The 27,458-nt window shown below is 54.2% G+C and overlaps 8 protein-coding genes across 8 annotated transcripts; 3 read left to right on the top strand and 5 right to left on the bottom strand.

Annotated features, from left to right (window-relative positions):
* Positions 1-151: 151 nt before the first annotated feature.
* IUM83_17853 (P-loop containing nucleoside triphosphate hydrolase) lies at positions 152-1,036 on the bottom strand (the record flags this gene model as incomplete). Its single annotated transcript, XM_067942821.1, has 2 exons — positions 152-906; positions 988-1,036. 2 exons carry the CDS (start codon positions 1,034-1,036, stop codon positions 152-154), a joined length of 804 nt encoding a protein of 267 aa, XP_067785771.1.
* An 819-nt stretch (positions 1,037-1,855) lies between these two features.
* IUM83_17852 (NEDD8-conjugating enzyme Ubc12) lies at positions 1,856-3,029 on the top strand (the record flags this gene model as incomplete). The annotated part of the gene is made up of 3 exons (XM_067942820.1): positions 1,856-2,122; positions 2,201-2,473; positions 2,550-3,029. The coding sequence occupies 3 exons, from the start codon at positions 1,856-1,858 to the stop codon at positions 3,027-3,029; spliced, it is 1,020 nt and encodes a 339-aa protein (XP_067785772.1).
* A 496-nt stretch (positions 3,030-3,525) lies between these two features.
* On the top strand, positions 3,526-5,166 carry IUM83_17851 (Beta-glucosidase 32; the record flags this gene model as incomplete). Its single annotated transcript, XM_067942819.1, has 1 exon — positions 3,526-5,166. The coding sequence occupies one exon, from the start codon at positions 3,526-3,528 to the stop codon at positions 5,164-5,166; it is 1,641 nt and encodes a 546-aa protein (XP_067785769.1).
* Positions 5,167-6,732: 1,566 nt separating this feature from the next.
* Positions 6,733-15,205, bottom strand: IUM83_17850 (Isoamyl acetate-hydrolyzing esterase 1; the record flags this gene model as incomplete). The annotated part of the gene is made up of 4 exons (XM_067942818.1): positions 6,733-7,213; positions 7,411-7,429; positions 7,503-7,988; positions 13,255-15,205. The coding sequence occupies 4 exons, from the start codon at positions 15,203-15,205 to the stop codon at positions 6,733-6,735; spliced, it is 2,937 nt and encodes a 978-aa protein (XP_067785770.1).
* A 300-nt stretch (positions 15,206-15,505) lies between these two features.
* IUM83_17849 (ABC transporter) lies at positions 15,506-18,046 on the bottom strand (the record flags this gene model as incomplete). The annotated part of the gene is made up of 1 exon (XM_067942817.1): positions 15,506-18,046. The coding sequence occupies one exon, from the start codon at positions 18,044-18,046 to the stop codon at positions 15,506-15,508; it is 2,541 nt and encodes an 846-aa protein (XP_067785791.1).
* A 563-nt stretch (positions 18,047-18,609) lies between these two features.
* IUM83_17848 (anaerobic ribonucleoside-triphosphate reductase) lies at positions 18,610-21,144 on the top strand (the record flags this gene model as incomplete). The annotated part of the gene is made up of 1 exon (XM_067942816.1): positions 18,610-21,144. The coding sequence occupies one exon, from the start codon at positions 18,610-18,612 to the stop codon at positions 21,142-21,144; it is 2,535 nt and encodes an 844-aa protein (XP_067785719.1).
* Positions 21,145-21,388: 244 nt separating this feature from the next.
* Positions 21,389-22,972, bottom strand: IUM83_17847 (putative cytochrome P450; the record flags this gene model as incomplete). The annotated part of the gene is made up of 1 exon (XM_067942815.1): positions 21,389-22,972. One exon carries the CDS (start codon positions 22,970-22,972, stop codon positions 21,389-21,391), a length of 1,584 nt encoding a protein of 527 aa, XP_067785740.1.
* Positions 22,973-23,472: 500 nt separating this feature from the next.
* IUM83_17846 (putative cytochrome P450) lies at positions 23,473-25,092 on the bottom strand (the record flags this gene model as incomplete). The annotated part of the gene is made up of 1 exon (XM_067942814.1): positions 23,473-25,092. One exon carries the CDS (start codon positions 25,090-25,092, stop codon positions 23,473-23,475), a length of 1,620 nt encoding a protein of 539 aa, XP_067785724.1.
* Positions 25,093-27,458: the final 2,366 nt, after the last annotated feature.

Genomic DNA, 27,458 nt, shown 5'->3' with positions numbered 1-27,458 from the left:
GCGAAAATCGTCGGCAACTTGCCACGCTCGCATCGACGTAATAAAACTGGCTGGCAACACGGAAAAGAGAGGCAACACACGCCTCCTCCTCTTGCCGTCCCTTTCTTTCTGATACTGTAGCATAACAACCAATATGGTACGGAGGACGTCTCTAACGGGCGTCTCGGGGCGGGGTGTTGTTAAAAGCGATGATGCTCCTCATCTGTTGCTCGCCCGCCTTGGCGTTCCACTGCACGTCCTCGTGCAGCTGGTGGCTGTGGTCCTCCTCGACGCTCTCGCACTCGCTGTCCGTGCTGAGCGTGCTGCTGTTGGAGGACGAGTGCGGCGACGAGAGCCGCGGCTTGGTGCACTTGTACACCTGCTCGAAGGTGTCGTCCCGCTCGCGGAGCAGGCGGCTGATGTTGCCGGCGATGGTCGCGACGCTGCGCTCGTCGTTGGCGACCGTCATGTCCCAGGTGAAGCCCTCGTAGAAGGCCAGCGTCTCCTCCATCCACTCGCGCTTGTGCTCGTTGAGCCGCAGCCGCTCCGGCTCGAGCGCCAGCCGCGCGCAGATGCGGCGCCACAGCAGCTCGCGCTCCACCTGCACGTGCACCGTGTAGAACTGCACGCCGGCGAAGCGCTGCACCTCGCGCATCTGCTCGCGGATCACGGGCTCCAGCAGCCGGCCCTTGGCCGAGTAGAGCACGGCGCTGAAGGGCGAGCGGTCGGCGATGAACACCTGCTTGCGGCCGGGCCGCACGCGCTCGGCCAGACGCAGCACGCGCTCGAACCAGGAGCAGACCCACGACGTCTCCATGAGCAGCGACTGCGGGTGCAGCGCGTAGGACGGCATGTCCATGAAGGCCTCGTCCAGGATGTCGTAGCCCTGCGCCTCGAACTCGTCGCACAGCGCGGTTTTGCCGCAGCCTGGGAGAGGGAATTAAGGGATTGATTGGGTTAAGTGGGTGCGTGTTGCCGGTTAGGCTAGTGTTAATTTTTAACACTTACCGTGGCAGCCTTCGAGCGCGACGACGACGAGTTTAGTCTCGGGTTTCATGGCTGCGTGGAGGCTGATTGGGTAGGCAGTGCGGGGCGCGTTGCGATGTGAGAGAGTGTGGGAATCTCGCTGTTGCCCTTTCAAGTGCTTGCTGCTTTTGAAAAAGGCGCGCCAAAAGTTGTGTGTGAAGAGGTTAGCTAGGCGGTGAAGGGGGAGTTCGCTGTTTTGCGGTGTTGGGAGGAGGGATTCGGGTGAGAATAGGATTCTTGTGCTTGGCGACGATTGGTCCGCCCTCATGGTCGCCGGCTCTTCTGTGCCTTTGGCGCCAAAAACCAGAGCTCGGTTTGACTCGCGCGCACGCGCCTGCCACGCTCTCGCGCAACATGCGTCGATTTGAAAGCGGTTGGCTCGACCTTCGGCGCACACGCAGAGCGTAGCCATGTGGGAGCCGCATGAGCAAGCGGCTGCAACAATGCAGCGCCGCAAGGAAACGAAGCGGATGAATGGGCCCAGGTCGTCCGCGGCCATGGTCAGGAGCAACAACTGTCGCGCCCAGGCATACATACAACCGACTCATTTGCGCGTCACGGCAGTAGTAAGCACAGGAAGCCGTCAATCCGCTTCGATTGTCGCTGCCTGGGTTTGTAGTCCGTCCAACTTGAACGGCCAAGCACCACGTTAAAGCAACAAGTTCGCTGCATGTGAACAATACTACCGATGCAACCTGTTGCTGCCCGCACTCGAGGAAGTCCATGTACGTGCAGTGTAACTTCAATTTGTCGTCCTAAACTTCATGTAGCCATCTCTGGATACAATGGCTACACCGCCTTCCTCTCCAACATCATCGACCTGTCTTGTGTCACGCGGGCGGACCTCCCCATGCGTGTCAACGGCGCCGCTCAAAGCCTCCCTCGCTCCCCTGATCCGCCCCCCATGGTCTTCTGCGGCGCCGACTTCCAGGTGTCCCAGGCCCCCGTGGCGCCCGTGGCGCTGCAGGCGGCGGCCAAGAAGAGCGTGAACGACGCGGCCAAGAAGACGTCGGGCCTGCGCGAGTTCGCGGCCGAGCTGCAGCGCCGCCTGGAGCCAGCAATGGGCTCCGGCTGGCACGTGCTCGTGGGCGGGGACTTCGCCGTGGACCTGCGCTACGTGCGTTCTCTCTTATTTTATATACATAATATAAATTATGACAATCTTCCTGACTGATTGGGCTGATCGGTGCTGCAGCGCAAGGGCGCGTGCGTGCTGCTGTTCAGCAAGGCCAGCAAGATGAAGGTGCTGCTGTACCGCACGACGCCGGCCGTGGGCGCCAAGCCCAAGCAGGAGCACGAGGCTTTGAGTGGAGACAGTGAAGAGCTGAACACCAAGAGGAAGATCGTGGTATTCGAGAGCGACATGGAGGAAGACATGCAGGAGGCGGTGGTGGACAAGGCCAAGAAGCTCTACAACTACTACGAGGGCGTGCAAGACAACGAGACCAAGATCGCCCAGGCGCTCAAGGTGGGGTGCAGATTTTGAGGTATTAATTTTGAGAGACCGAGGTGTATCGGGTGCTAACTGAGGTAATATGCTGCAGCACTCGTTGACGTTCGCGTACGGCCCGACGTGGCAAGTGGTGGTGTCATCCTCGCGAGAGTTGTGCTGCCTACCGATCGTGGACGAAGGGACCCATGCCGATTTTACGGTCACGAAGCTGCGGGTAGTGGTGTACCGCCACGCCGGCACGAGTTTGGACCGCCACTTGGACTCGGCGCAGTTCGGCAAGCGGGTGGCCTTTGTGCTGGCCACAATCTGTCTGCTGCTCTACGGCTTCTTGTCGTTGAACTCGTCCGAGGTGATTCAGAAGTGCAAGGGAGCTGCGGCGGCGGCGGGTGACAGTATTCCAGTAGACGGCGTCGTGCTGCCCGAAGGCTGCTCGGCTGAGGACGTGAAGCGGGCAAATGACCACGCGTGGTGGAAGACGGCGGCGATTTTGGGCATGTCGGCCTTCACCATGACAGCGTCGCTCATTCGTATGTACAGCAAGTCGCTGACACCGAAGGTCAAGCGCGCTTAGAACAAAGAGTGGTGTTAGTCTGGGTTGTGCAGTGTGAAATGGTGTCGAGTGCTGTCGATTCCAGTGATAGAGGTGGATAGCAGTGCAATTCAGGGAAGTAAAGTTTTGATTCCGCTGCTGCATACCCCGACGATCGCTTCAAGGCCTTGGAGATGACCGCAAACTCCTCGTGATAGCCACGAGTTGCGGGAATTTATCACTGTGCTCCACCGGATTCAGCTGTGAATTTCCAGATTGTCATTGAACACCGAAGCATGTTCACCGTCGGCTCGCGTTCAGCACAGACATTTCAATAGTGTCGGGTATCACACGTGATCAGGTGTGCTGAGAATATCTTAGCCGATTGGTTGTCATTGCAGTGGAGATCAATAAATCCATGAGGGTCAACTGTTTATGCTTGACGTCGACTTCAGATCCTGCAGATTGGCCATCTCCTCGTGGACGAGCAATCTCCACTTTCGAATTCACCACCAAGAGTTCAATTGACCTGGAAACCATGTTGTCATTGCGCTATCTTGGCGTCGTGGTGGCCGGTTGCGCTTTGTTGACCTCGTCGTCGGCATCGGAGACCTATCGAGATGCCACTGCATCCAACTCCACCAATTCTGTCGCTGGGAGCAGCAGCACCAGAAATTCGACTCTGTGCTTCTCCGCCGGCTTCCTCTTTGGCACGGCGTCGTCGGCCTACCAGGTGGAGGGCGGCTGGAACGCCACCTACAAGGAACGCAGCATCTGGGACAACTTCTGTCGCGACACGTCCAACGGCGTGCCCTGCGCCAATATGGCCGACGACTTCCTTCACCGTTACGACAGCGACATTGCACTCATGAAGAACGACGGCTACGGCACCTTCCGGTTCTCCATTGCCTGGGCCCGCGCCATGTCGTGGAACGAGACGACCCAGCGCATGCAGGCGAACCCCGAAGGCCTGGCGTTCTACCACTCGCTGGTGGACGAGCTGCTGGCCAACGGCATCAAACCAATCATGACGTTGTACCATTGGGACCTACCGGCGACTCTGCAGTCGGCGTTCGACCCTCCCGGATGGCTCAACGAAGCTATGGTCGACCACTTTGTCGACTACGCGACGCTGATCTTCGAGGAGTTCGGTCAGGACGTGGAGTACTGGACAACGTTCAATGAGCCGGCGTCATTTATCCTCACCGGGTTCGCCTACGGCTACGGCCCTCCGCAGCTTGGCAATTCGGCCACCAACGCTTACGAGGTGGCTCATGTGGTGCTGCTTGCTCACGCTGCAGCAGTTAAGAAATTCCACGAGCTGAGAGATGCCGGAACCATTCAAAGCTCGGCACGTATCAGCATCGTCATTAACTCCGACTGGGGCGTGCCGCTGAACAATTCGATCACCGAGGATGTGGCTGCTGCCGAGCGCAAGAACCAGTTCCACTTGGGCTGGTTCTTGAGCCCATTGACAACGGGAGACTATCCCCAAGTCATGCGAGAACGCGTGGGCGATCGTCTACCCAACTTCACGGCCGAGCAAAGCGCTCAGGTGAAGGGCTCGTACGACCTACTGATGCTCAACTACTACGCGTCGTACTCGACGACGGACTGCGACTCGGAGCGCTCGGAGACAAACTGCTCCAGTCTGACGCTCGGTTGGGCCTCGGACCTTGGAGTCGACGATTCCCGCAACCCGGAAGGTAGCCGTCACGCCTACGGAAGCATCATGGACCCCGATAGCTGCTCCAGCGACTCGGGCTACCCTCCAGGATATATCCAGGTCATCAAATTCATGCACAGTCATGACACGAGTGCCGATATTCTGCTGACTGAAAACGGTTGGTGCGGCAACGAAACGATCAACAACCCAGACCAGCTCTGGTACCATCGTACGCATCTCGAACAAGTGCACAAGGCTATCTACGAGGAGAGCATCTCGATCATCGGCTACACGGTGTGGGGGTTCATGGACGATTTTGAGTGGACCAGCTACGCCGGACGCCGTGGACTCTACTTCGTCAACTTCACGGATGAGACCGGTGACATCGACGAGTATTCGGCTCTTCCCTCGCAGCTAACGCGTATTCAGCGATCGGCAGGTGCTTGGTACTCGAACGTGGCTACTACGGGATGCTTTGAGCAGGAGGAAGACGACGAAGAGTACTTGATATAAAAATACGAACCAGAAAGGTATGTCCGAGAACATTGGCAAATGGTTTGTTCTTACTAAATTTTTAATTGCTGCGATTTACCTGGACCCGAGACTGTGGCATCTCTACTTCCTCGACCGCGAGTCCTGACGAGACTCAACTTGAGCCCATTCGCACTCCGCTTGAGTCCACGGGTCCACTTCGTCATCGTTACCACGAGGTGTGGCATTGTCCGAGCTTTGAGACACGAGACTCGCCCGTTGAGACCGCCTTCCTTCAACTGCGGCGGCTTCTCCAGCCGCCCACGCTTGTTCTTCAATCACGTAGCTCTGAAGAACCAGAGGACTGGTGGCCCCGCAGGCTGCGCATGCTTCGACGATGAGCTCGTTCTTCAGGGTGCACGAAGAGCACGTCCACGATTCGTTCTCTTCGTCAGACATGCTGGTTGAGGTTGCTTGCAAATCGGTGAATGCCGCCACAGTTGTGATCTCCCCTGAGGGATAAGAGCAGAGGTCGTCACATTCCCAGGAATCACGAGTTCTAATAGTCCTAAGATGGCGAAGCAAGAAGCACAAATAAATGCAGGATCTTATCTCGCCATAAGACAGCAGGCTCGTAAAGTTATAAATGAGATTCACATCGGCTTTTCGTCAGCTGGTATTAATAACTTCGGGGCTTAGAATGTGCTGCAAGGCGAATTTGAACGAGAAAGCCATTTCTACATGGACAAAGCATTATCATCGAATTGATAGTTTAAAAGAAATTCATATCCTGGCTTGAAGACGATTATGGATGGAATAGGGTGACACTATCGATATTGGTGAGCTGTGTGGAGAAGGAAAACGAGCACTAAGCCGATGAGAAACTTCCCTTGGATGCTCTTCCAATACTTTTCTAGCACAAACCCAAGCTGACACAGAGTCGAAATACCGATTTTTGCTCGCACTAACTTGAAGAAGAAGTATAGCGATACCCTTCCAAGCACGCGTATATGACGCGATTTCCAACAGATTTCCAGAATTCATACTCATAAAGCACATAATGTACTTGGCGTTCGGTAAATGATATGCGGTCAGGGTAAAAATCGTAGATGAAAGCGCTGACAGACTTTGAGTACTCCGCAAAAGCAAGAACCCCCGAGGCGTACACAAGTTCAAGTATTTATCTAAGAAGCCTAACGTGGTAGCGGTGAGTGATTTCCACGTCGACTACAAGGATCGCCTCGTTCTCGACGTATAAAGGAGTACCTAAAATGTCTCGAAGTGGAACTGGAAATCGCCACATGACCGACGAAGCCACTACCACCAACTCGTTTGCACCTGCAGTTAGTACCGAAATGAGTAGGCATTCTTGGTGCGAATAGACACCGTGTGGTAACGCAAGGGCGCATCTCGCGTACAAGAGCATTCCAAAAGTTATCACTTATACCCATCTTATCACTACTTGTCTCTAGCTTGACCACAATCCGTACGATACGTTTGCTGCGAAACGTGAGAATGCATTTGATTTTGCTGTGCGGGCGTGTGGTACATATGCGTACAGTATATATTACCGGTCGTCGAAAAGTAAATCAGTGAACTATTTTGTTCTCACTCGAACTCCTCAGCGAACGCAATCTCCTCCAGCACTTCTTCGGGAGAACTCTTTTCGTGCATGAGCTTGGACTCCGTCCAATTGAATGCCACCACGACAGCCGCAAAGCTCCCGAAAGCGAACGCACTGTTAAGTGCCGCTCTCGGACCATGCCGAACTTTCACCATAGCCCCCGCAACAGGTGCCGCTAACAGTGTGTTCCACATGTCACGCTTGTCCCGAAGTTCCTCAATCCCGAACGCCGCCACGCGAAAGAAGCACGTGACCATCGCAATGCGCCCCGCAGTTTCTGGCACGAACACCTTGGCGTGGTGCAATGCACCTCGCAGTCTCTGGCCCTCCGGAGCCGCTCGCATTCCTTCAATCACTGCCAGCACCGAGCCAAACATGGTGCCGTACACGAAGCCTGTGCCTGTAGAATCGCAGACGCGTTGCAACCGAGCTCGCGGGGTTTGTGGCGAACGTTGATCGTGTCGTCTACCAGGAGGAGGCAATAACAGAGAAGAAGGGTCCATCAGGTCGAACACCATCGTCAGGTAGTCTTGGAATGGGGGTACTGTAGTCAGCGGAGACCTTGCCTATGCATGTTTATGCGTCAAAGTTGAAGCAAAAGTGCAACAGCAGCAGGAAGGGTTCAGCAGGATGAGCAGGACAAGATTTGCCTCCAGTCAAACCTCAGGGACAGATCCATGCCTGTGAGCCAAAGATAAATAGCTGTTAGAACTGAGCGTGGCCGATTGAGCTGGCTAAGAAGTGGCGTGCGTACCTTGGTGCACAGTATGGAGGATGAATATGAACGTCATGCAGCCGATCAGCTTGCCCTGTACGCTCATCCAGTATTTCTCCAGCACGAACGCGAGCTGGAATAAAGTGGAGAAACCGAATTTCTTTCGTACGACAATGAAGAAGGTGAACTGGATGACCACAGCCACTGCGGCGGAGGTGCCGTAAAATACGATAGCTGTCCAGAATGCATCGTCAGTGAGCCCGATGAAGGGGAGGATGTACCTGGCGTTGGGCAAGTGGTAGACCACAAGCACATACAGGCCGTAAATGACTGAGCATGCGAAATCGAAGTACTGGGACGAAAGCAGAACCTCCGAGATGCTCATAAGCTCTAGTGTCTGTAACAAAAGCTTGGCATGGTATCGGTGCGAGAACTCGATGTCGTCTATTGTGATAATCCGTTTCAACGGCATCATGGCAATGCGTGAGCGGACTTCGAGGTCTTGGTCGACAATATCGCCGAGCTCTATCGTACACACATCAAGAGACATTGCGGAGAGTGGGTCGATACAGGCAATCTTCTTTGATTTTGTGGAGCGCCTTGAAACAGTACTTGATTTAGTGACACTATCAGGAGGTGGTAACCCCACCGAGATGCCCCCGTGAGCTATAGTGGCAGTGATGCCGTCGTGCTCGCCTCCTTTACCCAAACCATTTTCTAGCGCTCCCGGATAAAGAGCACTCTCCACAATTTTAAGAGCGATTCCGGTAGTCTGGCATTCATCAACTACAAACTTGCGATCGAGACACATCGCCAATTCCAGCACCGACTGGGCAAAGTTCGATCCGATGATAAGGCCGCTGATAGTAGCCGATTGTGCACTTTGAAGGCAGACATTCTGGAAAAATGAGCCGAACACATCCACAGCGCAGAATGATAATTCCGTGGTTATGTCCTTGATAGAGCACGCGACCAGTTTGAGTACGCCCTTAAGCAATGGACGTAACAATGGAAACGCAATAGAAATGAAAGTCTTCGTCCACACTGGAGCACTTGCAAATACGATAGCAACGCCATAAAAAGTAAAAAGTGCGAACAGCTGAGCGAAGTACAGCGGTATGTATCCTTGAAGCCTTGTCCGGTAATACCTGAGCTGCTTACGGAAAACTACAGTGTGAAATAGTACAAAAAATGCTGCGTACGATGGCACCCTCAGAATATCACCGAGAGGAACCGGAAATCGCCAAGCCACTGACAGAACCCCCATGATTAATTCGTTGAACCCAGCAGTCAACACTGAAACCAGTGCACACTGTTCGTGGGAATAAATTCTTTCAGGCAGTCCTAAGCCGCACCGCATGTACATGAGCATACCGAAGGTCATCACGCTGAAGCAGAACCAGGATTGGAAAAAGTATACCGAATTCGAAGTCGCAGAAGCTAATGGGCTCTGGAGAGGGATGGCGGCCAGTACCAGGACTACAGCCAAAGTTGGAAATGGAGTTAGCGCAATGACAGCCAAAGCATGAGGAAGGGTAGTTGTCTGCTGGTAGTTTTCGAAAGCAAGCATCTTCTCAATCGAATATCGCGCCAAGTACAAGTGCGCGCTTTTCCACTCGTGGTACTGTCGTATCAATCGTCTTCCCTGCCGGTGAGCAGTGTTCTTTCGAATTGAAGGACGTCGGATCCGCACTCTCCTGTGAGTGTAGCGGAAGTCTTGGTATATCGACTCAGGGGTCGAGTTTGAAGCTAAGTTGTCGATTGCATCAACACAAGGCATGTCTGCATCGGGAATCCCCGGTGGCTTTGCCCGTACACTGGCCACTTCAGTCATCGTCGTCAAAAGCGAGATGTGCTAGCATCCACAGCAACGTTTTGTTGTATCGTCACTAGCATGACGACACAGCTCTAAAATGGGATCGTTCTCCTTCAGAAACGGACTCGCTGATCGCAATCTGAGGACGAAGGAAGCAATTTTAGCGTGCATGTTGGCGTAAGCGAGTGCAGTGACACCAGAAAGGTGCATTGACACCTTCATCCAAGTTCAATTTCATCCATATCTCTGGGCCTAATGCAAATAGGTAAACTGTTCAATGAGAATTGAGACACATGCAATACGAAGCTAAAGTTTGTACAAACTATGCTGAAATGAGGTGATTGGGGATCTTGTCCATAGAAACACAGAGCTGCTGACTGCAAATTTAGGCCTCTATCACCATCCGTTCTTGTAGTGAGAAACCTTTTGCGGCAATTCAAGTGTGCATTGTCGCAAACGATAGCTCAATAAAGCAACGAAGACTGCATGAACCGTAGGCTGTTCTTTTATTGCTAATCGATTGAGAACAGTCGATGTTTCCCTCTACGTGCAGAATGTGCCACTTCAGTGCACAAAAAATGAAATTGATGAAACCCAAATCCATTTGAGACGACAAGTCGACGAGCTCCCGTCTTGTTGAGCATGGCGAGCTCTTCAAGATTTCTCCTCAATTGAATTTCAGCGACAGATCAGTACCTACAGTACTGTAGTACGTCAGGCAGCACAAGCGCAATAACTTCACTAATGAATTGACAGCAACTAAAGCCGTAGAAATGCTTACCATGATGCACCGTATTGAGCACAAAACTTAGAGTGAAGGAGCCCACAATTTTACCTTGCACACTCATCCAGTACTTCTCTAACACGAAAGAAAGTTTGTACAAGATCGAAAAGCCAAACTTCGCGCGAACCAAAATGAAAGGAATAACAAGGTGCATCCTTCTAAGACAGTATGGACAGCTGAATTCGTAAAAAAAAGTCCAAGTTTCGTTCTCTGATAATCCAATAAACGGAACGATGTACTTACTTCGAGTTGTGCATGTGATAGCCGGTAAGAGAGTACAGACCATAAATAAAGGCGCACGCGACTTCCAAGTACTCGGCAAATATTAGAACCTCGGATGCAAATACAAGTTGAAGTGTTTGCGAGAGAAGCTTGACGTGATGACGATGGACAATGTCAGTGTCGTCAACTGATGATTACCTTGCCCTCGGTGTTACCATTGCTAAAGAAGCAAGCGAAGTTGTTGAAAACTACATGATTGCAGACACTCGACTTGCCTCCGTAACGCCTAGATCGATTGCGCCGACATCAACTGATTTTTCAGGCGAACATGCAACCCTTGACACGGGACTTCGTATGAACCTAGTTGACATTCTCGTTAGTGTTCTCGTTGATGCTCTTTATCGATCTGGATGATGAACGTGCCGTCATCTTTTTCGAGGTTTGAGAGATTTCGGTGGGCGAAACTGCTACGGAAACACCCCGATTTGAAATACAGACGAGGGCGTGAATAAGGAACGGGTGTCATCCTATAACCTTAAAAGCTTAATATTATTCAATTTTAGAGGTAAAAGCTTGAAGCACTGACATTGACCATCGCCATTGGCCAGCTGGGCCTGCTGGCAGAGCTGGGTTTTGAATCTGGGCGGGAAATTCGAATATGACACGAACAAAATGGAGCGGCAAGCACGGAGAATGCGCCTCACCAAGCAGCAACAGCTCGACCTCTGTGCAATGCGCACCCGCGAGCCAACGTGGAGCCTCGCGACGCTAGGAGAATGGGCTCAGGAGAAGTTTGCACTGGACAAGGCGCCGGGCAAATCGTCCGTTAAGAGGATCCTGGACAACGAGAGCTCGCTCAAGCGCATTGCGGTCGACTTTCGCTGCCGCAAGAAGGTGTCGCGGGCGTCTATGGTGGCCCTGGACTCCTGCCTCGTCGAGATGGTGCTGTACGCCGAGCAGGAGCATGTGCCCATATCTGGGCGGATGCTGATGATCCTAGGCTGCCTCTACGCGGAAGCCCTCCGTGGTGCAGCAACGCGTGGAATGCGCTGGACGCCGACACCATCAAAGTTGTTGGCGCCACGCCGGATTATACTTGGACCGGACACAGATTATTGACATAATTAACTAAATCAAGTATTTTGTCCCATCAATGGCAATTTATGCCCTCTAATTGGCTCATACCACTTGAAAGTTGTTATAAATCAGGCGTTCCTTATTCACGCCCTCGTCTGTATTTCCAATCGTTCGGCCCCCTTCATTGCCGATATGCTTGCCGTGCGACTTCGAAAAGCACCAGGAAAGAAAGCACGTTCAATAATTTTGATGGCCGTGCGCGTGGTTGATCGTATACATTTATGATCCAAATACAACCAGATTCCCAATCGCCAAAATGAAATCCACGCGAATAAAACCGCGTAATGACATCGAACAAGCGCCTTGCAGGCACACGTTCTGGAAGAACGAGCCCAAGATTTCGACCACGCAGATAATTGTCTCCGTGCTGATGTCTTCAAGAGAGCGTGAAAAGTTTCTAACTATACGATACAGTACAGCCCGCAACACTAGATACGAGATAGTGATGGATGTAGCCCACACAAGGGTCGCAACACCTTCAAACACGAAGAACGTTGAAACCTGAGCAAAATACAGCGGAAGATATTCACGTATCCGATAGCGAAATGGGGCAGTTTTAATGAGCACGTGGAAAAGATGAAAAACGCTGTGTACGAAGTAACACCAAGGTAATCTCGTAGAGGGATCGGGAATCACCATAACACTGATACCACAGATATCATCAGCTCACTGGCACCTGATGTGAGTACAGAAATCAGAGCACATTGTTGGTGTGAATAGATGTTCAGCAGTAGCGCGAGTGTGCATCGCATATAGAGAAGCATTACGGAGTGAAGGAGACCCACGACTGTATAAACTATGCAAGGTTCTCTGTTGCAGGAAGCAGTGGGCTCTGAAGCGGGATAGCCGCTAGTAGTAGAACGACGATCAATGCGGGCAATGGAGTTAATGCGACGACGGCGAACACTTGAAGTGGGCTGACCAAGTGCTGGTATTCTTCAAATGCTTCTCGATGGCCAAACACATGTGTTCGCTCTTCCAGAAGTCGTATCATCGTAGTAGAATTCCTTCGACATTCCGGGGACTTTAGGGCTGTTTGTAGACTGCTTTCTGGCTGCAGGATCACCTTCTTGCACGTCATACCCCCAATGTATCAGGAGATCCTTTGTTTTCTGGTTCCGCTAACGCGTCGAAGTCTGAATGTGGAACGACTTCTTTTCTGCTGATAACCATTACCGATTGATTCACGATCTCGTCCAAGTTTGATGCCGCCCCAATGGAAGTGGAGTACGCAACACCAGCAATCGGTGTAAGATGCTCAGTTCTGCGTTGCAGCCAATTGCAAAAATGCATGAACAAGTGCCAGTAAGCATAACTGTTCGCCACTTTTGGCTTGTTACATGCTCCACAGTGTACAGGGATCCTCGATGCCTTATCGCTCCTGAAGTAGTCCAAAATTCGTGTAATGTACTAGTTGTTATCCGCAAACAGTTTCATCATGATGGAGATTTTCGCGCAACTACGGGCGCGTTTGATCGTCACAAACTTTTTCTCGGCTATAACCACGTCTGACCTCTCCAAAAACCACTTGACAATATCCACATAGCCTAAATAGGAGGCATACACTAGAGCCGAGGCTTGAAATCCTTCCCAGGGGTCTAACTCCGTAGGACGAACGCAAAGTGTCAAGGTGTTGTTGATTTCCCCGTCGGCATCTTCGATGTAGTCCACCAGCTCGCGAAACTGTTCCAGATTACCTTCGCTGTACCGCACAGCGTAGTGAAATGGATATGGCTCTAAATCCATTTCTGAAGACAACTCGATAGCAGATGAAAGGCATATCGACGCTGGCAGCGTTGAGTCTGCTGCTGCTGTGATACCTTGCGATTCACCTTCGATTCTGGCACGAAAAGTAGCAGCAAGGACCACGGCCTTAAAACGTAGAATCGTGTGTTTAGGGGGGAGTAAGTGTCCAAGTGGTTCAGTATTCGATGGCGATAGCATTTGGGGAGCTGTCACTGCAATATCAGCTTGTTCAAGTTTGACGGCTTCTCTCAGTACGGCGGCAAACTCCACGGGGTCAACTGCAGAGTCAACGAGAACAGATTCTACCCCATCCTTGAACACGATCGTGCTCGCCCTCTCAGCTAGAAAGTCGGCCAATTTGCCTGAGCTCATGTTGGTAAGAACACCCAGAAGTTTTGCTGGGTCCCACAGCTCGAACATAGCTCCGAAGATGTCTTTGATAACCAAGCCTCCACACATTGCCAGTGCTGACGACACGAGAGAAATGAGTCGATCTCGTGTCCGTCGCTTGAGCTCATACTCTTCTTTCTGGATGAGCGCATGGCGCAGAGCGCTGAACTGCGAGTGAAGCAGGCCGGCGTTCTGCTCTGCAGCAGTGACTCGGCATCCTACTTCTTGAAGAGACTGCTTTATCTTTCGAACCCACTCCGAGTTTTCAACGTTTGCTTTCGTCGCTTTTAGATCCCATTCGACAAGTTCAGCTTCAGAAATGTACATTTGGCGCCTGCACTCCTGCAGCCCCATTTTGAAAAACACGGCCGCGCGATCATCAAACACTAGTCGTTCGCGAATGACTTCCTCAAAAGCTTCCAACAGTACGGAGTGCATCTCAGTTTGGCTGAAAGCTCTGAACCCCAGGCTCAGGATATGCCTTAGATCATACACGCTCGTCATGTGCCCTACGAGTTGGCGCAGCCCTTCCACAGACACCTCTGAATTCAAAATCAGCGCTACACGATCAGAAAATGTACGCTTCTTCATGTGCTGTTGCAGCATCCAACACAAGTCGTTGTCGGCGTCACCCTCAAGTGCAATGTCCAGTGCTAACTTGTCGTTGAAGCTAACAACCAGTGGATTTAAACCACAATGCACTAGTAGATACTGCGCAATAGCACAACTTCCCACCGAGGCAGCGAGGTGAAGTGGCGTCCAACCGTGATCCAGCTTCACGTCCTTGATCCAATCGGGTTTTCCAGTGCCTTCGATGAGCTCTTTCAGTCGCTCCAAGGCATTACTGGACTGCATCACTTCCACCAAGATATTCTTCTCATACTCGTCCCGGATTGCAATAAGCGCTGAATGCCACTCCTCATCGTCGGCGCTATCAATACCAATCTGAATTGATCTCAGTTTGCTTAGCATAACTCCATGATCGCCCTCACTAATCGTTGCTCGAAGGATGGCAGATACAGCCTCAGGGCGCTTGGCTCGAATGGCACCGGCGACACTTGATAAACCGTCGGTATTGTCCGCTCCAAGTCGGTGTCCGACAGATTTCTTCAAATACGTTGGCGTTGTGCCTGCATTTTTCGCCTTGATGGCGGCCTCCGCATTTGTGTACGATTCCAGCAATTCCACAAACTTTTGGTGGTCTGGTCCAGACCGAATGAAGTGCCTGGCGACCTTCTTAGACTCGCTACGCACCATCGGGTCTGCGCCATTTGCCAATAGCTCAGCAGTGACGTCGAACAACTTTTTCTTGATCGCACACTGGAGCGGAGTTTGACCCATAAAGCCGACTTTGTTCGCAGAGGCGCCTCGTCGAGCAAGAAATATAGCACCAGCGGTCTTCTTCTCGTTAATTGCATAATGGAGGGCCGTAAGGCGGGTAGAATCTCTCAGTTCTAGGTCTGCGCCGTGATCCAGCAGTATCTCCATGATCGCAATATTGCCACGACTGGCTGCATCAATCAGCGGTGTCGACTTGAAACTTCGACGCTCATTGACGTCGTCACCAAGCTCGAGACGCCGACGAACGCCGGCGATGTCACCAAGTCTAACGAAATCTGTGATGGTATCGGGCGAAAAGATCCCCATGTCTCCGTCGACCTTACACCTTTTGACGACAGCGAAGAATGAGGTCCTCATTACACGATTCGCCATCCAACATTATCCATGTTTCGGACCAGTAATTTCCTTTTTGTTGTCAGTCAAACATCCGGTCGAACTGGCCATTGCGTTAGTGTCCAAGCTCCAAAGGATAGCCAGACGGTGGCCAGCATGGTACAATAGGGCACAATCAAGAAGCTGCAGTGGTCTCGCTTAAATACATGAAATTCATCATCAGGAATCGATCGGCCACTCCTCTCTGTTTCACTGGATAAATCCAACCAATTCTTATATACGCCCCAGCGAAGCATTGCGGCTCTCTTCCTTCTCTCGGTAAGCGTCCACTCCTTCAAGTTGCAAGAGAGACACGACTCCTTTCTTTTTGCTCACCTCGAAGACTCGAACACGCCCACATGCTTCGTCATCGCCTTCTTCCTCTGAATCCTCGGTGCTTTGGCTACCGTTCGTGAGGATATCCAGAAAATGCAAGTCGTGCGAGATGAGCACGACCGCACCTTGATACTTACGCAGTGCCTCGCCCAGCACCTGGATCGTGCTCATGTCCAAGTGGTTGGTAGGCTCATCTAGGAGCAGTACATGCGGCGGGTGGGGGAACGTGGCCCAGGCCAGCCCCACACGCACCAATTGCCCACCTGACAATGCGTGTAATGGGACTGCCACAGCTGCACCGCCGGTGATTCCAAAGCTACTCAGATGCCCACGCATTTTGCCATCGTTCGCGAGGCCAGCGTTACTTGAGCTACCTCCCACTTCACCTTCCACGACTTGCGAGGAATCTTTGTCAGCTTGAAGCCGTGTGCGCAGCAGTTCCAGCGGGGTTAGTCCTCGAGACCACTCCTGGCGCTTGAGATCCTCCACGTTATGCTGCATCAATGATGCAACCCGCGCACCATGGAAGTACTCGACCTTCCCGCGCTTTGGCTCTAATCCACGACTCAGCAGCTTCATGAATGTAGTCTTACCAGCTCCGTTGCGCCCGACCAGGACAACTTTGTCACCATAATTGATGGTGAGGTTGAGGTTCTCTAGAACAAGTGGCACCTTCGGCTTCTCAGTTGTGGCTCCTGTGTCGACTGTGTCATATCGGAATGACACGCTCTCAAGGGAGATCATGGTGGTGTTGTCCAGCTTTGTAAGGTTTCGGATCTGGGGAGGACTGCTGGACAGGATACGCCAAGCCGAGCTTGCACTAGCGCCGCCTTCGGTCTCGTCATACTTGGCCTGGTCCTCGGCCTGGTCGCGATCTGTCAAGAAGTACCCAATGCGGTCGCGATTAAGTTTGAACCTCGTGCCTTTTGCACTTCGCTCATTGCCAATGCGGTCCATTTTCTTCTTCTTTGACGCCGCTACCTGCATCTTTTTATCGTCCTTCGACCGTGAGGCTTGCTGGGAGATCCTGGAAACCATCGCGCTCATTTGCTCCGTTTTCTTGTCCAGTTTGGTTTGCAAACGAGCGTTGAACTGCCTTTTCGACGCCATTGCTTCTTCGAATGCATCGTAGTTGCCGTCATAATAAGCCAAGGTCTTGTCGTATCCACGGAAGAATATAGTCTCTTCCGTCACCGCGTTCAGGAAGAATCGATCGTGCGAGACGACTACCAGCGTCACTGGACTCGCCAGCACATCTTCCAAGGTCAGCAAGTAATTCTTCAGCCACAAAATCGACGGCATGTCCAAGTGGTTCGTGGGCTCATCCAACAGCAAGAAGTCCGGTTCCATGAACAGAACCCGCGCAAGCAGAATGCGAACTTGCCAACCACCACTGAGCGACGACAGTGGCGCGTCTTGCTTGGCAGTATCGACTCCCATACTCGTGAGAATTCGGCGGGCGCGTGCTTCCATCGACGCCTCGTCCAGCACCGTGAGTGCTCGCTGGAACTCCTCCATCTTCTCGTGAATTTTGCGCAAGGTCTCCGCCTCGTTAGCTGCGACCACGCTCTCGTGCTCTCCACCCTCTGCGAGCGTAAACTGCAGTCTCTGTCGTAGGTCCGCGACTTTGTGCTCGACTTCCAGGAGCCTCAGCCTGGCGTCCTTGCCGAGCATGCCACTTCTCTTGATGGCGATCTTACTGGCCGCTTCTTGCGCCTGCTCCGCCTCCATCACCTGAATCCTTAGCAGTGCATGCAGCAGCTCGGCCTTGTGCGACGCGAACTTCTTCTTCGCCTCTTCCTCCCCTTCCAGCACCCCCTGCAGCACGTCGATCTTGTGTTGCAGCTCGCTCACCCTCGTGTCCGCACTCAGCACCGTCTGCAGCACCGACTGCTGCGCCGACTCGGGCGTCAGCGACGACGTGTCGAGCTGGTTCACGTACAGGATCTTGAGCGACGTCGGGAGGCCTTCCACCAGTCCGTCCGCCAGCGCCGTGAGCAGCGTGGACTTGCCGATCCCATTGGGCCCCACGAGCCCGTAGCGAGAGCCGTAGTTGAGCTTCAGCTGCGTGTCTCGCAGCAGCTCCACGACCCCCACGGGGTCCCCGGACCCGCTCGACGGCGCCGACCCAATGGCGAGCGTGAACTGGTTGAGCAGCACGTTCTTGCCGAACTCGTCGAAGGTGACGGTGTGGAAGCGGCTCTGCTGCGACGTTGCAACGATGACCGGCGCCCTGATCGCATTGGCATCGGCCTCAGACGCGTCGGAGGCGACGGCGGAGCCGGATTTCGCCTTGGCGGATGCCTTGGACTTCTTGGCTCGCGACTGGCCGCGCTTCTGGCTGCGCTTGTCCTTGCGAGAGAGCGAAGCTGAGAGATCCAGTGGCGTGTTGGAGGCGGCGCTGCGGCCGCCGTCGAGGCGGTGCATCGTTGGCAGCATCCCTTCGGCTGCGTGTTGACGTTGATGCGGATCGCGAAATGTGTGACGTGGTACGAGGTGAGCAGGTTGTGTACCGCTTTCGTGGTACCGCAGAGAAGATTCGGTGAACACGCTTTGCGATTCCAACAATTGCGCTAATTTTGTGTCATCGACGGTATAAATTTTAAGGGCGACAGTGAGTAAGGCCTGTCGTTGGTGACACGCACTAGTTGAAGCAGAGACACGATCCGCTGCTGCGTGAGTCTTGCACTCGTTTTTCGCGGGAGTTTTCAAAGCCAACCCCGTGGCGGCCCTCGTTGCGCGCGAAAAGCACTCGCTCGCGCCCAAACGAGCACTCTCCGCTCGAAAGCGCGCCAGATTTTCGGTAGGAATCGCCGGAATCGCCTGCATGTCCGCCACCCCGACGTAAAGAAGTCGCGAGACAGTTGATGCCCATGGCCATGGACCAACCAACCCCGCCCTCGATGTCTTATGCCAAAGCATTATTGTGCCTCCGTGCCAACCTCACTTTCCATTCGACCAAGTGTCACCACCACCCCATTCACACCAATTCATTGACCACCATGGCCCCTTCCCGTTCCGCCATCGAAGACGTCTACGCTGAGACGAACCCCGTCACGGACGCCAAAGCTGCTGGCCTGCCCACGCTAAACAAGTCCACGGCCATCGCCACGGCCGCCTCGCCTGTCATCGACGAGTACCTGGACAAGATCACGTGGAAGGCAGCGGAGAACTCGAACGTGACGTTCTCCCTGCAAGGTCTGAGCCAGCACATCGCCACCAGCATCGTCGAGGAGTACTGGCTGCACAAACTCTACTCGGAGAAGATCCGCCAGTACGTGAAGGAGAACCGCTTCCACATCCACGATTTGGGCTATTTGAGTGCCTACTGCTCGGGCTGGAGCACTGAGGACATCCTGATCCACGGCTTCGGTGGAGTGCCCAACAAGCTGCAGTGCCGTCCGCCCAAGCACTTCAACACGGCCCTCAACCAGATCGTCAACTTCCTCTTCACGCTTCAGGGAGAAATGGCTGGTGCCCAAGCTCTCTCAAACCTCGACACGTACATCGCCCCGTTCATCCGCGTGGACGAACTCGGCTACACGGACGTGTTCAAGTTCATCCAGTCGTTCGTGTACTCGCTGAACGTGCCGACCCGCAGCGGTTTCCAGGCCCCGTTCACCAATATCTCGCTGGACTTGGTCTGTTCGAGCATTTTGGCGGAACAGCCAGTGATCATCGGCGGCAAGCAACACCCCACTTGGGTGTACGGCGATTTCCAGGAGGAGATCGACATGTTTAATAAGGCGTTCGCCGAGGTCATGATCCAGGGTGACGGCAACGGATCCATCTTCAGCTTCCCCATCCCGACGTACAACCTGTCCAAGGAGTTCGACTGGGAGTCACCGCGCTTCAAGCCCATGTGGGAGATGACGGCCAAGTACGGCGTGCCCTACTTCGCCAACTTCATCAACTCAGACCTGAATCCGGCGGACTTCCGCTCCATGTGCTGCCGTCTGCGTCTGGACACACGGAAACTCCACACTCGCGCGGGCGGCATCTTCGGAGCCACACCACTGACCGGTTCACTAGGCGTCGTGACGCTGAACCTGCCCAACCTGGCGCTACGCTCGACATCGGTCCCCAAGTTTTTCGAGATCGTCAAGGAGACTATTGCAGTTGCCAAGGAATCGCTGGAAACCAAGCGCAAGGTGATCGAGTCCAACATGGAGCTGTATCCGTACACGCGCTTCTACTTGAAGAGCGTGCACCAGCGCGCCAAGAGCTACTGGGCCAACCACTTCTCCACGATCGGAGTTATCGGCATGAACGAGGCCTGCTCGATTCTGCTGGGCCGTGGAATTTACCACAACAAGGACTTCGCTGGCAGCGTGCTGCAGTACATCAAGGATGAACTGCAAGAGATTCAGCTAGAAACCAAGCACCTGTACAACCTGGAGGCCACCCCTGCCGAGTCGACGTGCTACAAGCTCGCGAAGATTGACCACGAGCTGTTCCCGAACGCCAAACTGCCGGAGTTCTATACGAACTCGACGATGCTGCCAGTGGACTCCACCGACGATTTGTTCGAGGCGCTGACCCACCAGGAATCGCTGCAGACTGAGTACACGGGCGGCACCGTGTTCCACGCCTTCCTGGGCGAGCGTCTGTCAAGTTGGACGCAAGCGCGTGACCTTGTCCGGTCAATCACCACCACGTACCGGATCCCGTACGTGACTTTGACGCCTACGTTTAGTATTTGTCGCACCCACGGCTACCTCGCTGGCGAGCATTTCGAGTGTCCTCAGTGCGGAGAGAAGGCCCTAGTCTACTCGCGTATCGTCGGCTACTTCCGCCCCGTGTCCGACTGGAACGCAGGCAAGAAGGTCGAGTTCAGCATGCGCAAGATCTACACTGCGATCGAGAATGAGCCCATTGACTTCCAGATCGGTGGCTTCACCAAGACGACGTATACGGATTTCCCCGGCAAGCCCGTGGCGTCGATCCTGTTCACCAAGGGCTGCAACCTCAAGTGCGGGTGGTGCCACAATAGCGACCTAGTGAACGAAAAGCCCGAGAACTTGGACCCGCACGCGATTCTGGACTACGTGGCGTCCACGGAGCACAAGAGCCTGGTGATCTGTGGTGGTGAACCGACCATCCAGTCCGGTTTGATGCCGTTCCTGCGTCGGGCAAAGGAACGCGGACTTACGGTCAAACTCGACTCGAACGGCAGCAACCCGAATGTGCTGCAGAAGGTCTTCGATGAGAAGCTTGTCGACTTTGTCGCGATGGATGTGAAGGCCGACCCTGAGCGCTACGCGGAGGTCGCGGGCAAGCCTCTTCGCCCCAAACTGCTGAAGAAATCGATTGACATTATCAAGAAGTCGGGTGTCAAGCACGAATTCCGCACGACGGTGGTGCCGGGGCTGGTTGACATCGAGGACATCGCGGTGATCAAGGGTTTCATCGGCGAGACTCCGAAGCTGCAGCGATTCCGCGCATCGGAAACATGCATTGACGCGAAATTCCGTACGCACCAGGAGCACAGCGAGGAGGAGTTTGAGGAGATCGTCAAGACCGCCAGAGATTTGTAAGCGCAAGAGTACCCGTAGTCGTTTGCACATTTGAATTCGTAAGTTTCAGAATGACAGCATTACATGTAGTTTATTTGTTGACTGTAGACGGGATCGGAATGCCATCTCAAGTGAGTGAGGACATTACATGTAGACATGCATCCGGATACTACTCTGTGGCCAAACTTTTGTGCTACTAAACGAGTCAAACAATTATTTTCTTCAGCGACTACTTAACTACTGCTTTTCACCGTGTCAATTTACTTTATGCGGACGCATTGACCGCTTCGAGACGCATCATAAGCGGGTCCATCATGCCTAAAGAAATACCCTGCGTGTAGGCCACGTTCTGGCCAGGCTCAGGGATCATGTGGAAGCGTCCGACAATGCTGGCGATCACGATCTTGGTCTCGACGAAAGCCAAGTTCTGGCCCACGCAGATTCGCGGGCCAGCGCTGAAGGCACAGAACTTGGTCGCTGTCATGGAGATGACCTCGCCCGACTCGCTATCGATGAACCGCTCCGGCTTGTATTCCAGAGCGTCCTCGCCCCAGACACTCGTCAAGCGTCCGGCGGAGAACAGCGCGATGCCGATGTCTGTGTTAGCCGGCACGAACGTGCCGTCCGGGAAGACCGTGTCCTTGATGCAATGCGTGGTGATCAGCGGGCCCGGAGGGTAGAGACGCAGGAGCTCGCGGATGCAAGCTTCGAGGTACGGCACCTTGTTGATGTCCTCCACCGACGGGACGTAGCTCTTGTCCGTAGTGAGCCTGGGGATCTTAGCCAGCACCTCGTCGCGCAGCTTGGCCTCAACGCGCGGGTTCTCGCTCAGCAGGTGGAATAACCAGCCCATGCAGTCGGCGGTGGTGTCACGGCCAGCAATAATCGACGCGACGGCGATGTTGCGCACCTCGACGGGGTTTACAGGCTGGCCACTGGCCTCCATCGAGTCGAGCACGATCGAGACAATGTCCTTGTCGGCGAGCGCAGCAGGACGGCCGGCCTTCATCTCCTCCACGCGGTGGCGACGACGCTCGATGGCGTCGGCGATGATGCCCATCAAGTGCTCGTCGATCACGCGCACGTTATCCTTGAGCTTCTTCTCGTCGCCTACGTTGAGCCAGCGACGCAGCTTCCAATACCACATGGGCTGCTTGAAGCGCTTGCCAGCCAGGAACTGCGCCTCGTCCATCGCCTCTGCGAAGGGCTGGAAGGCGCCGTTCATCGACCCCATCTTGGCGCCGAAGCCGATCTCGCCGAACACGTCGAACGTGTAGCGGTGCAGCAGGTCGAACACGTCCAGCGGGGTGTTGGAAGCTGCAGCGTCCGCCAGAATGTCACTGAGCTGCACCGTGTACTTCTGCACGAGCGGCGTCATGTGCTCACGCAGGGCGCGCGCGCTGAAGAGGCCGACGACCACGTTGCGCTGGCGCTTCCAAGTCTCTCCGTTGGTCACGACGATGCCGTCGCCCAGCATATCGCAGAACACGTCGTGGATGTACTCGCTCTTGGGGAAGATGTCGAACTGCGTCTTGAGCACGGCCTCCAGGTGCTCAGGCTTGGCAATGAACATCATGTCGTCCTTGCCGGGCAGGCGCACGATGAACGCCTCGCCGTTCGTGGCGGCGAATTGGTCGGCCAGCCAGTCGTGCATGCGCGCGGCATTGGCCGCCAGCTCGACGGCGTTGCCCACCACGGGCAGCGTGCCAGGCAGGATGACGGCGTTCTTGACCTTGTCGCCCTTGGCCTTAGCGGAGACCTTGACGGACTTGGTCCAGTACAGCGTGACGAGCAGCGCCGCCGTCACGAGACCCGGCACCACGGGGGACTTGAACATGGACTGCAGCATCCTCGGAACGGTGGCGACTGGAGCAGGGCGATTGCAATGTGGCCCGAGGGCAAACGAGGATCGCCCAGCTCTGCCGCAAGAGGATGACGGCGGGACGGACGGCGGTCTCCGCAATGCATCTCGACCGCATCGCAGCGGGAAGCTTCCTCGCCGTCGGGTTGTGAGGACCTGTTCATGCTCACGTACGCCATACGATTTGCACCGCGCATGGACACCAACGGAATCGTCTGCGCGGTATCGAGCCAAAACGCATGGGGCTAAACCTTAGTCTGGCAGACAAAGTCTGTAGACTGCAGGTCCAGCAGTCCATTGCATCTGGTCATGATGCTACGCGGAGCAGATAACTTCATGGCCCGATAGATCGGGTGTCAGCTCTACAGTAGTAGTTCACGCGAAAGCGAATTCCTGATCTTGTCATGGGCTAGGACTTCATTGATCAGAGCACTTCAACTTGGCTCTGCGGTCGGGGTACATGCAATTTTTAATGGGGTTCTACTACTCTACGCTGCACGTTGTGCGCCAACAGCCTCGACGCGCACCATGAGAGGGGTCTGCATGCCCAGAGTGATGCCCTGCGTGTACCCAGGCTTTTGGCCCGGTTCCGGCACGAGGTGGAAGCGGCTCAGGATGTTGGCGATCACGATCTTCATCTCGAGGAACGCCAGGTTGCGCCCCACGCAGATGCGCGGGCCAGCGCTGAACGCACAGAACTTGGACGACGACACCTTGACGATCTCGCCGGTCTCGGCATCCAGGAAGCGCTCGGGCCTGAACTGCAGCGCGTCCTCGCCCCAGACGCTCGTGAGACGGCCCGTCGTGTAGAACGCAAGCCCGATGTCCGTGTTCTTGGGCACGAACGTGCCGTCCTGGAACACGGTGTCGCGGACGCAGTGCGTGGCGATCACGGGGCCAGCAGGCAGCAGGCGCAGCAGTTCACGGATCGTGGCTTCGAGGTAGTGCACTTGGTTGAGCTCCTCAGCGGAAGGCACATACTCCGAGTCCGTCGCGAGCTTGGGCATGTGCGTGAGCAACTCCGAGCGCAGCTTGGCCTCGACACTCGGGTTCTCGCTCAACACGTGGAATAGCCACCCCAATGCGTCCGCCGTCGTGTCTCGGCCAGCGATCAGCGCGGCGGTGGCGATGTTGCGCACCTCCACAGGGTCGACGACCTGGTTGTTGGACTCCATGGAGTCCAGGATGATCGACACGATGTCCCTGTCCGCAGGCTTGACAGTCTGTCCAGCCTTGGTTGCTAGGTCGCGCTTTTGGCGACGCTGGATCGCGTCCGAGATGATCCCCATCACGTGCTCGTCGATCACATGAATGGCGTGGCGAAGCTTCTTCTCGCTGCCGACGTTGAGCCAGCGTTTGATCTTCCACTGCGCATCGGGCTGCTTGAAGCGCGCCGACACGATGTACTGGGACTCCTCGATCGCCTCGGCGAAGGGCTGGTACCGTCCTTCCAGAAGCTTCATCTCAGTGCCGAAGCCGATCTCGGCGAACACGTCGAGCGTGTAGCGATGCATGAGCCCGAAGGCGTCCATGGGCTGCGTCGACGCCACCGCGTCCTCGAAGATCCTGCGCAACTGCACCACGTACTTCTGCGAGATGGGGGTCATGTGCTCACGCAGCGCGCGAGCGCTGAAGAGATTCACGAGCACCCGGCGCTGCCGCTTCCACGTCTCGCCGTTTGTGATAACGATGCCGTCACCCAGCAGATCGAAAAACACGTCGTGGATGTGTTGGCTCTTGGGGAAGTTCTCGAATTGCGTCTTGAGCACCTGCTCGATGTGCTCGGGCTTGGCGATGAACATCATGTCGGACTTGCCCGGCAGCCTCAAGGTGAACGGCTCACCGTCGAAGGGGACGATCTGGTCGGCGATCCAGTCGTGCATGCGCTCCGAGTTGCTTAGCAGCTCGAGGGCGTTGCCCAGCACGGGGATCTTGGACGGCAGGTAGCGGACACGTTTGGCCACCACTTTGACGTCCTCGCCCTCGAGTGTCGGCGGTTCGGTCGTGCCGGTGATGCAGTAGATGGCGACGGCGACCGCAGCCGTGACGAGGCCCGGCACCACCGGATTGAGGTAGCTCAGCTTGTCGTCGAAGAAGGCCTGCAGCATGGTAGGGTCGATCGATCACCTAGCGTAGTGAAAACTCGGACGGGGGAATGAATGAGCAGCGGGTAATTGCACTCGTTGTGCGGACGAGGCGGCCGGTTCCGTTGTGGTGTAAGCTGCAGGCTCGTGCTCATGCGCTTTGGCGTAGAAGTGTCGACGAGCAGAGCTGGGCGGATGCATCGGCCTCCAGATGGCCCATCTGAGAAGGGAGAGCCACAGACATGGGCAAATGCCTCGTCGAGTTGGGATTGCGGTGCGAGGAAGCAGGTGGGCCATTTCGATGGGAACGTTCCTGCAACCGCACGCGCATGAAATGTTGTCGCTTAAAGTCGAGATGGTCAGACCCGACACCTGGACCACGAAAAAAGTAGACCACCGTCATCTGCTTCCACCCTCACAGTCGTGGCATGGTTGGTTGTTCGCGTCCGAAACCGAAACAAGCAATAAAGTTACATGTTTGACCAGGGCGAAGCTTCATTCAGTACATGCACTCGCAGCACGATACGAGTGTAACAAGCAACCGACGTTTCGAGGCTCAAGCATGTCATCTTCGTTACGACTACCGAGGACTTTGCTTTCTAAACAATATCCACCGGACAAAACGTCAGTGAGTAGAGATTCAGGTTTTCAGGCTGTTGGCTCAAGTGATGACTTAGTGGGGATGCAGGCAGGAATCGGCCCAACACATTAGTTCAGCAGTCCGAGAACCAGCACCGAAAATGTTGAGAATTCGTTGGCCTTGCCAAACTCACTTGGGTGCTCGAGCTGAGGCTCGGTTTGATTTTACTACTTGGCACGACGCAACACCCAACAACCTTTTCTTCAAAGACACCTCGATGGGCTAGATGCAATCGAGGATGGAGGGGGGGGGGGGGGGGGCTATCCAAGGATGGTTCGCTATGTAACGGGGTTACACGCACAAGTGGCTACAAGCCACTTGTGAATTTAACCGATAGGTTATCTGTTAAAAGTTTTAGATACTTCCTCACCTTGGTGTAAGTCACACCAATGGATACATTGAAGTGGGCCACCACAATGAGTGGGTCCACACCTACCCAAAGATCCTATTGGTAGAAAGCAGCATCTTTCTACCAATTAGAGACGTGCATATTAGCGGGGCTTTGACAGCCAGCCGCTGTCAACCCCTTTCATAGATGATAAGCAGTTTGAGCAGATTTAGGAGGAAGATCAATTTACAAACAATACACTTCTCATTTTACCTTAAACTAGCTACTTGGTGTTTTATTTGATTTATATTATACTTGTGGACTCAAGTATAATTAATTCAAATTATTAATAAACTCCTACGCTGTAGTGGGTCTAACTTGACTCACTACTTTAGCTTACACGTTGCGCAACGTGTATGAGGAAGCGTAAGTACTTAGTAATTACTTAGGTTAATTATATTTGAATACACAAATATAAGTTAACTTTAGACAAGACTCCAAGTAGCTAGTTTGAGGTAAAATGAGAAGTGTATTGTTTGTAAATTGATCTTCCCCAAAATCTGCTAAAAACTGTTTATCATCTATGAAAGGGTTGGTAGCGGCTGGCTGTCAGAGCCCCGCTAATATGCACGATTGGTAGAAAGATGCTGCTTTCACCAATAGGATCTTTAGTATGTGTGGACCACTCACTGTGGTGGTCCACTTCAATGTATCCATCGGTGTGTCTTACACCAATGTGAGGAAGTATCCAAAACGTTTAACAGATAACCTATTCAGTTAATTCACAAGTGGCTTGCAGCCACTTGTACGTGTAACCCCGTTACACCATCCCCCTTAAGGTTAGACGCGCGGGGTCCCCGCACGTCAATCTTTGGAATTGACCATTCGTCAATTCTCCGCGTTTGGAGAAGAAATCCGCGCTCATTCAACGATGAGCGCGCCTCAGAAGAAGTCCGCAAAGTCGATGGGGAGTCATCTCTCCATCGACGACTACTTTCGAACGCCAGAAGGCGAAGTACGGTGACGTCGTCGACTTCGACGACGACGATGAAGACATGGAGGGCGAGGAGGACTCGCCCTCAAAGCGTAAAGACTCAGTGTCGAGCGAATCGCTCGACCCTCACGCCAAGAACGTTCGCCCGCGTGAAGGGGACGAATCGGACGCTTTGAGTTCGAAGCGTTCGCGTACTGAGAGTGATACCCCACTCGCTTCAGCTGGGGCTCTCAGTACTCCGCGCGCTGCTGCTGCAGCGCGCGATGTTAAAGCTCAAGGCTCTCCGCGCGCTGCGCCTGCAGCGCGCGATCCATGGATGCCGTCCGCGTCCGAGATCGCGGACCGGTTTGGGAACTCGGTACCTCCGAATGAGGTGCCGCTGTACGTATGCAGCGCCATCAAAGATGACGCTGTGGCTGCCGAGCTGC

This window comes from Phytophthora cinnamomi (assembly GCF_018691715.1).
Source record: "Phytophthora cinnamomi strain GKB4 chromosome Unknown Contig76, whole genome shotgun sequence".
In the NCBI taxonomy this organism is placed as follows: Eukaryota; Oomycota; class Peronosporomycetes; order Peronosporales; family Peronosporaceae; genus Phytophthora; species Phytophthora cinnamomi.
This window is presented reverse-complemented; position numbering and strand designations above follow the sequence as displayed.